The following is an 8,759-nucleotide window of genomic DNA, read 5'->3' as shown; positions in this document are numbered from 1 at the left end:
TCATGTATCCTTCCAGTGCCCCCTGGGCCCCCTGTGGTGATGTGGGAAGGCCGAGAGATGGTGGGGACAGTAGGACCCCTGCAGGAGAACCAACTGACGGAGCTGACCTGTAGGAGCGTGGGAGGGAGTCCTGCGCCCTCTCTCTCCTGGTGGAATGAAGGAAGGGAGCTCCCCCTCCTGCACTCTCATTCCTCTTGGGATCCTGTGATAGGTGAGTATCCTTAGCCTCTCTCTCTCTCTCTCTCTCTCTCTCTCTCTCTCTCTCTCTCTTTCTGATGTAATAATCTTATTCAATATCATTATCACAACGAGGGCCTCAAATGTTACTCAGTTTGTTGTTATAACTTCTATCATTGTTGTAGTAGCTTTATTCATTACCATAACCACAGTAAGAAGAGTCCTAAACATTAATTAATTTAATTTGTTATAACTTCATTCATAAAAGAACCAGGCGTTACAAGCGTTCATTCGCTGAAATCATCGTAGTAACTTCATTCATAAATCACTGAATCCCTTTCCCATCAGGATCGAGTGTAGTCGAAGCCACACTGTCAGTCACAGCCAAAAGGGAACTCCAGGGTGGATCTTTAACTTGCTACGCCCACACGCCCGCACACCTCAACGCCTCGGAGGGTGCCATAATTCCCCCACGGAGTGCCTCTGTGTCACTCAATATCACACGTGAGTGCCAGTGACGGGTGTTTACTGTATGGTTCCTATGTCTGGAGTCTGAGATTAAGTTTTGGTATTTAATGGTATCTTATACATTTTTTTATTATGTTATAAAACAATTCAGGCTCTCTTTTCCCTTCCCCCAGTCTCCCCAGTCGAAGTCAGGATACGGTGGAACCAGATCCTATAGTAGCAATGTCGGGGTCCACAGTAAGCGTCGTGTGTCGCGCATTAGGATCTCATCCTCCGGCGGACCTCTCTTGGTGGAAAGATAGAAAGTCCTTGGAACCCCACGTCACTCACGCCGTAAGTTCATCTGGTCGTTTTTAGATTTTGAGGAACCGTTGGGAACCATTTTTCCTATTGTGTGTTGGTTAAGTCTATCGTGTCATTTCGAGGTTTTGAGGAACTGCTATAAATGCAAACTTTGCTCTGATTTTTTAATTTATATCAATTTTCTAATCTTTTATTTTCTTTCCTCATACTTATCCCCAACCCTGACTCTCTCTCTCTCTCTCTCATAACTCTTTATTCGGACTGTTCCTCTCAACTGTCAGCTTTCATAATTACAAAGCAATTTTTTCCCACAATTTCCAAAATAATTTTTTAATGTTTATCCTTTAAATCTGGTTATTTTGGTTCTTTATATGAAAACCTTTAAAAATCTTTGAGAAAAATAAATCAATCTTTAATATAATTGAAATTCATATAGTGATGAATAGTATTATTTTTACGATTTCCGTCACAAACGTGAGGAATATTCTGTTTTCTTTCAACCTACACCTGTGACCATAGAAATTATTGAATGTTAAAAGCAATGGTCCCCAAATCAGTCTCTGGTCCCTGCTAAATCCTAATTGGTCATTCACTGGACGTTAGTGAATCTGAAATGAATTTATGAGAATCAGTTCTTCAGATTTTATAATATAACCTGTGGCAGCCGGAAAATAAAAGGCAGTGTTCCACGAACCATTTCCTAATAGACCTCAACCTCTCCTGTCAATGCGCGAAACAGATACAAGACGGCGGCAACATCACGACAGCCACTTTGACCGTCGCGTGACGGGAGCAGACGACGGGACGACTGTCACCTGCACAGGTGTGAATCCCGCCCTCTCCAAAGAGGAGGAGCCTCTGTCAGACAGGAGAAAGCTCACTGTCTTCTGTGAGTGCAAGAGGTAATTGCGCCTTCGCTCGCTGACTGAGGGATGGCGGAGGAGACAATAGATGGGAAGTAGATTGTCTAGTCGGGCTTCGGCTTCTATTGGTTCAATGCCAAAGAAGTCTTCCCTTAAACCTTTTGTGTGTCATTCAAATCTCTTTTTATTGTTCTTGAGTTCCTTGTCATCGTCATCTTCAGTCATTGAGTGAAGGGATATATACTATTAATATCTAGTGTGTAGTGATATTGCTAAGATTCTTACATTGTTTACTTTTAATATATCTATTTGATGCATAACTTGTTTGCAGAATCGTAAGCTCCTCTTTAGGTAAATATGCTTCAGAAGTCTGCTTGTCGATATTTATGATAAATATGTCAGTCATAGATTGTACAAACTCTGCAGCTTCAATTTAGTTATTTTTCTTTTATTGTTTTATTTTATTTTATTTTATTTTATTTTATTTTATTTTGTCCACCGAGACGATTTGTAAATGATACAAGCACAGGGATTTCTTGCAGATTACGAAACCTTTATTACTGAACTCATATGAAGAGGTGAATGCAACGTTAAATATATTTTTATAATTACTCTGGAGGTCTAACTAGAATATTCTTCTAACTCCTGCATATAAAGTTCCCTCAAGTAATCTTCAATAGGAATATGGTGTCTAGAATTCTTGTTATCTGCTTTTGATTAAACTTTATAAGTGGAATTAAAAATATATAAAAGCAGAAAGAGAAAAATAATCACAAATGGCATCGTACTCTAAAATTTATTAACTGAAATCTCAGCTTTTCATTTCATAATTATTCTCATATGAAACTTAGGAAACGAATTAAAATATTTTTGAGTAACGACTTTATTCATAGACATAAAATTGAAGAATTAATCTTCTTTCTTTCCCGTATTTTAAAAGTATTCTTTTTCATAATCACTCCAGGCGAATGAAAAGCAGAATAACATAAGGGAATATTTGAATAAACTTTCCCTGCTCATTTGTCTGGGTATATCAGGTGATGCTTATAAAGATTCGTTGTTTTTTTTTTTTTAGTTTTTTTTAGTTTTTATTGTGAGGAGATGCGTCGTTTTTGTAGGGATTATTCATTCCTACAAGATCTCTCTCTCACTCTCTCTCTCTCTCTCTCTCTCTCTCTCTCTCTCTCTCTCTCTCTCTTTATATCCTGTAGATACTTTTTCCTTCTCGTTCTGTCCTTCCGCCTCAGTGGCTTGAGCACCCGTCGACATCTTGCTTTTCATATTGATCTATTTCTCTATTCATCTGTTTATCTCTGCTTCATTCCCAGACGAGCCCATCGTGGAGCTCACCCTCGGGAGACCTCTGGAGGCCGACAACATCAAGGAGGAGGACGACGTCTACTTCGAGTGCCACGTCTCAAATCGAACCCCAAGTCTCACGCATCGAGTGGTACCATAATGTGAGGCCCTGTTATCTCTAACCTCATTTCTTTCATTCACGTCTCTCTCTCTCTCTCTCTCTCTCTCTCTCTCTCTCTCTCTCTCTCTCTCTAATTAATGCCAAGTCTGCTTTCAAAAGATGTTTTCCCCGAGTAAATTATTCACAGGATTTAGATAATAATTGAGTTGTAAATTTAGTTTGCTGTATGATGCATCAAACGGGTTTTCTCAATTTCTTTTTAGATCTGATTTTGATTTATCCTAAAGATCGGTTTTACTGGAATTGGTTTTTATTAATCATTCTAAGCAAAAGAGTTTTTAAGGTTTGATAAATACTTTAAAAAAGTTACTTGCCATTTCGCATAAGTAAGAAGTAAACGATTATAGATTATTTAAATAAACTATGTATATTTCGCTTATCTTCCACTCCAATAGAAATTTATACAAGTTATTTGCAAATATTATATTTGATACTTCGAGGGGAAAAAATAAAAAAAAGGTTTCTATTTTCCTTAATCGCTTTTAACAAAATAGTAATGTAACTTGTTGTTGTAGTTCTTTTTTCGTTTTCTTCTTCCACCCACGAGGGTGAGGAAATCGGGCAGAGGGTGAGGGCGGGAGTCGTCCTCAGCAGACAGTCGCTCGTCCTCAGGGGCGTCGTCAGGAGCCACTCGGGATCTTACACCTGCGTCGCCACCAACGCCCACGGCCGTTCCGTCAGCAACACCTTTTTGCTGACAGTCCAACGTGAGTCCTGGGTTCATTGGAGTTGTGTGTGTGAGTGTGTGTGTCTCACTTTATTACCAGCGAAATTAAACGACTGGGTATAAAGCCTGACTGATTTGGTTTTCTATCTGAAGTCATTCTCCTCTATAGCGTCGAAACGGGTCGGGTTTGACATCCAGTTTCGTATCATCCTTCATTAATTGTAGCATATAAATCACTCACGTGACAGCGCCCCCCCGGTTATAATCATCATGTGATTATGAATGTGTTTTTGTTTTCCGTCTGTTTGTGTATCTTTTTGTGAATCATGTCAAAAGTTGATGGATTTGACATTTTTATAGGCAGAATATGGCTTTGAGAGATGTGATTATATTTTGAGATGGTTCCTGATGCAGATTTGGGTGTCATAGGGGAGGGGGAGGGGGTGGGAGTGGTTGGTAGGATGGTTCGTTTCAATAAATTATTATTCTGTTCTCAAGGAAAGGAAGCTGAACAAATGTGGGCCTTAGTATGTACGTATGAATGTCCATTCTCTCTCTCTCTCTCTTACGATTTCGTCTGTCAATAGCTCCAGCCGTGAAATCGTGTCCCGTCTAGACTGGCAGAATTGGTGGGAGTTGGAAATTTGGAAGATGAATGTGGTGTGGGTATGTTTGGGAGGATCAGTGATGTGAGCAAGTGTTTTGAAAGAGAAGAGAAGCCTGGATGGAGCGGCAAGTGCTTAACTAAGGAAGCAGAATAAACTGACGACTTACTTAGTGAGTTAGAGGGCTGCCTGACAGACAAAGGGGAACGAGTTGACTCCGAAAGTGGTTTATGACGACTTGCTAGAGAGACGAAAGTTGGGGGATGCTACTTAATGTAGTAAGTGCATTCAGCGAATAGCATTGTTGTCAGAGAGAGAGAGAGAGAGAGAGAAGAGAGAGAGAGAGAGAGTCATCTTAAGCAGTTTTTGTGATGCCTACTCACAATATACTATTGAAACCTATCAAATATACGCGTATGTAACCAGTGTACGATGCGTCCCCTATGCTTATTTTATATTAAGTAAGTTTGCAAAAGAACGTCCTAAGTCTGGATTATCTGCGGGAGTTCTTAATGAGAGAGAGAGAGAGAGAGAGAGAGAGAGAGAGAGAGAGAGAGAGAGAGAGAAGATGCCTTAAAGCTGCAGTACAAGAAAACTTCATGATTTACTAAGTCTGTAGTTGTTGATTGTGATCTCCTCTCTTCTCTCTCTCTCTCTCTCTCTCTCTCTCTCTCTCTCTTGTAAAGTATGTTTTACGAGAAATAGAAGATTTCGTGCATATTTTATTCTTGTTGAATTTATGACTACAACGTTTGACTTCTGGACTCTGAGGCCTTATGCTTTCTGGGGATGCTAAGGGCTGTTGGCTAAGGGTTCGATCCTTTCTTGTTGAAATGGCGGAGTGTTGTGGTATTGGTTGTTGGTGGTATCTAGTTGTCTATCTTATTATTATTATTATTTATTTTAATTATTATTATTATTATTATTATTATATATTATTATTATTATTGTTACCTCCTCGTGGTTGTAAAATAGTTAAAATATTACCTGTGTGAATAACTGTCAGCATATATATTATTTATTATATATATCTATCTATAATATATATAGTATATCTATATATATATATATCTAATATATTTCTATGTATATATTTGTTTATATAGCATCGACCTTATGTTTCTACCAAAGAGAGAATGCAGTTGTTAACTCAGAAATCCTCAAGGATTTCAATTAAGGAATTGTTTTTGATTGAAGGGATTATTATAAAGAGAGATTTCATGGAAATATTATTCCGTCGTCTCTGTAATGGAAATGATAATGATAAAAAGATATATAACAGTGATACGAGATAAATGAAATATTGTAATCACTGAGCCAATACAAACAGTTTCCCGAAGGAAAGGTAGATCTATAATAAGCTATTTAATATGCATTCTATCTGGAAGAAAGAAAAGTTTGGTGGAAACTAGTAATATGAATATTCCTTATTATACCAAAAATAAGGAATATTTCCTTATAAATGAAATTTGTTCTAGAGGGAAGTTATGAACATCAATGAAACTCCTTAGAAATGAAGAGAGTTAAAGCAAATTGCCATCTTGTGTGATAATAATCACACAAGATGGCAATTTGCTTTTACAGAATTATAATCTGCTACAGATAATTACCGATACCTTTGGATCTAAAGTTAGGTTCTTGTTAATGAAGCTGAGGTATGAGTAATCTTTCAATACTACCTTAAAATGAATGAACCGCTTTTAAGGATTATCATCTCAACGTGTAATTATTGTTTAATGGGGAAAATGTCTCGGGGTACAATTCATTCATCTTGCTGGTTCTTCGAGCTTGAAAGTATGACGAATAAATGAATTGGATAATGACAGTTATTTTCAAGTGAATCAAGTGAAAATTGCCTGGCTTCAAAGAAGTTTCTTAAAGTAAGACGAAGTAAGAAAGATGAATTAAATAATTAGGTAGTGGAGTGTTAGGATGAGTGAGATAAAGGAAACATTTTCTCATCCCAATGTGTGAATGAAAATAGAATGACTAATGAAGAGATGAGAATATCTCAACACAAGAGCGGAAGGATGTTTCAGTGACCTAAGTAAACAGAGGTTAGTAAATGATTACTTGACCAGAGTGAGGAAATGAATAATGTTTTGATCCCGGAGGGGTTTAGTGCCATCAGTGCAACTCACGGGGTACACTGTAGGCATTACCAAAGGTTCTTTGCAGCGTCCCTTCGGCCCCTAGCTGCAACCCCTTTCATTCCTTTTAATGTACCTCCCTTCATATTCTTTTTTCCATCTTTCTATCTACACTCTTCTTGCAATTATCTCATAGTGTAACTGGGAGGTTTTCTTCCTGTTACATCTTTCAGACTTACGTAGTCTTAATTTCTTTTCCATCACTGAATGACCTCATAGATCCAAGTGCTTGGCTTTGGCCCTAAATTCTTTATTCCATTCCAAAAATGTTTGGACAATTAGAACCTTACCCAGATTAGTAACCTTGTTTATACACAAGATTCACTGATCATCTTACCAGCCAAGAGAAGCAACTTGACCACTTGAAAGAGCAGACATATTAGACATAAAGCCTCTTGGACACATTTAAATCTATTTTCTTGTAACGAGATACTTGAGGGTATTAAGGTGAGATAACCCTCTGTTGACCAACAATTAATTCCAAATAAATGGCTGGTTTCCAGATGTCCCGATATGTGCAGGGTCAGCAGGTCGAGAGAGGACCCTAGGGGCAGCTCGAGGGACAGTGGTGAAGGCCAGGTGCACAGTAGAGGCCGAGCCTTCTTCCAACTTGGTCTGGTCCTGGGTGCGGAAGAGGACTGACGGCAGCGAGGAGATCCTGTCCTCGGACAAGTACATCATCGAGGGACTGACGTCCGACCCTAACGGTCGTGCCTGAGAGGAGGGAAGACTATGGTCGACTGCTCTGCAGGGCAACGAATAACGTCGGCCGTCAGAAGGAGCCATGTACTGTCAACCTAGTCCCAGCCGGCCCACCTGATTCGCCCACCAATTGCTCAGCCACACATGTCACCCTGATGCTCTTAAACCAGCCATTGCTGTAGCCTGCTTGGAGGGATTTGATGGAGGGCTGCCTCAGAATTTCCTGCTGGAAGTGTGGCAAGATGGTCTGGTCCTTGCAAATATTAGCAGGTAAGGCAGACCACTATGTCAATGGTAATTAATTGTATTTTTTAAGATTTTCTTCAAAGATATTCAGTAGCTCACCTGTAATTTTAAACATAACTTCCAAACAGTGAGTATCCCGAGTGGGTGGTCAGTGGCATGGAGTCAGGGAAAGGGGTCATTCTGAACATCGTGGTCATAACATTTCGAGGCCGAAGTGACCCTGTCACCATGAAGGTTCAGACTAGCAGTGCCCACCCCAGGCATACAGCAGCTCCAGGTTAGACTACTATTGTTGTCATTTTGTTGTAGTTTTTTGCCTATCTTACACCTTAAACATATCACCACATATCTTTTAAAGTCTAGTCCAGATACTCAGTAAAGCAAACCTTCATTCACATTCAAATCCACACATCACTTTCATAATGGAGACCTGGCTCAACGGTTTAACTATTTTACTAACAAGTGATTATTTCCATGTATGTAACGGTTACTATCTTATGTTTTCAGTTCAAGAATCAGCCATAGAGGTTTCTCCGGTCGTCGGTGCTGCCTTGGGAGTTGTGGGGGTGATTCTGATGTTGCTTTTGGCCATGATAGTCATTATTAGAAGGTCCTACATTTGTCCCAGGAAACCAGTAGGTGGGAAGACACCGGCCTCCTTCTCCCCTACTGAAGGCCTAGATCTTGATGTTGTACAGTCTATAAAACACTTGGACGTTGTCTCGTGTGTCCAGGAGGAACACCCTAAAGAGGAACTACTAGATACAATGTTTGTTTACTCCACGCACATCTACCCTCCTGGTGACAGAGAGGGACAGATGAAACTCATGCATCTAGCGATGTGGATATTGGAAATGTAGTTCTTCTGACTGGCAAGGTACAAAGACATTTGTCAAAGTCACCTCGACAACGCCGACTGTATGACACAGGTAGACAAGTAAGTTTAATTTGGATATTATATGGCAAGTCATTTTGTTTCAGAAGAATGATTATTTAGTTTCCTTTAATATAAAAGTACATGTTTACCAATTTCTTTATCATTTATCACTATCTGACCAATCTAACTCAATCATTGTAACTATAGGTGGACTTCATTAA

General features: G+C 39.3%; 1 protein-coding gene and 1 long non-coding RNA gene across 3 annotated transcripts in view; both read left to right on the top strand.

The window, feature by feature from the left end:
* Window positions 1-3,228, top strand: part of LOC135213185 (uncharacterized) — a 64,143-nt gene extending 60,915 nt beyond the window's left edge. Inside the window, exons 3-7 of one of the 2 annotated variants that reach the window (XM_064247152.1) lie at window positions 17-211; window positions 526-681; window positions 819-978; window positions 1,688-1,837; window positions 3,140-3,228. In XM_064247152.1, the coding sequence (XP_064103222.1) occupies window positions 40-211; window positions 526-681; window positions 819-862 (372 nt within the window). In that variant the 5' untranslated portion in view covers window positions 17-39 and the 3' untranslated portion in view covers window positions 863-978; window positions 1,688-1,837; window positions 3,140-3,228. Of the gene's footprint in view, window positions 1-16; window positions 212-525; window positions 682-818; window positions 979-1,687; window positions 1,851-3,139 lie in introns of both variants that reach the window. The other variant, XM_064247151.1, reaches the window with a different exon arrangement.
* Window positions 3,229-3,837: 609 nt separating this feature from the next.
* Window positions 3,838-7,854, top strand: LOC135213186 (uncharacterized). Its single transcript, XR_010314092.1, has 3 exons — window positions 3,838-3,998; window positions 7,217-7,685; window positions 7,790-7,854. It is a non-coding gene; the product is annotated as an uncharacterized LOC135213186 (long non-coding RNA).
* Window positions 7,855-8,759: the final 905 nt, after the last annotated feature.

This window comes from Macrobrachium nipponense, chromosome 42 (assembly GCF_015104395.2).
Source record: "Macrobrachium nipponense isolate FS-2020 chromosome 42, ASM1510439v2, whole genome shotgun sequence".
Classification (NCBI taxonomy): Eukaryota; Metazoa; Arthropoda; class Malacostraca; order Decapoda; family Palaemonidae; genus Macrobrachium; species Macrobrachium nipponense.
The sequence above is the reverse complement of the archived record's forward strand: the minus strand, read 5'-3'. Positions and strand labels throughout refer to the sequence as shown.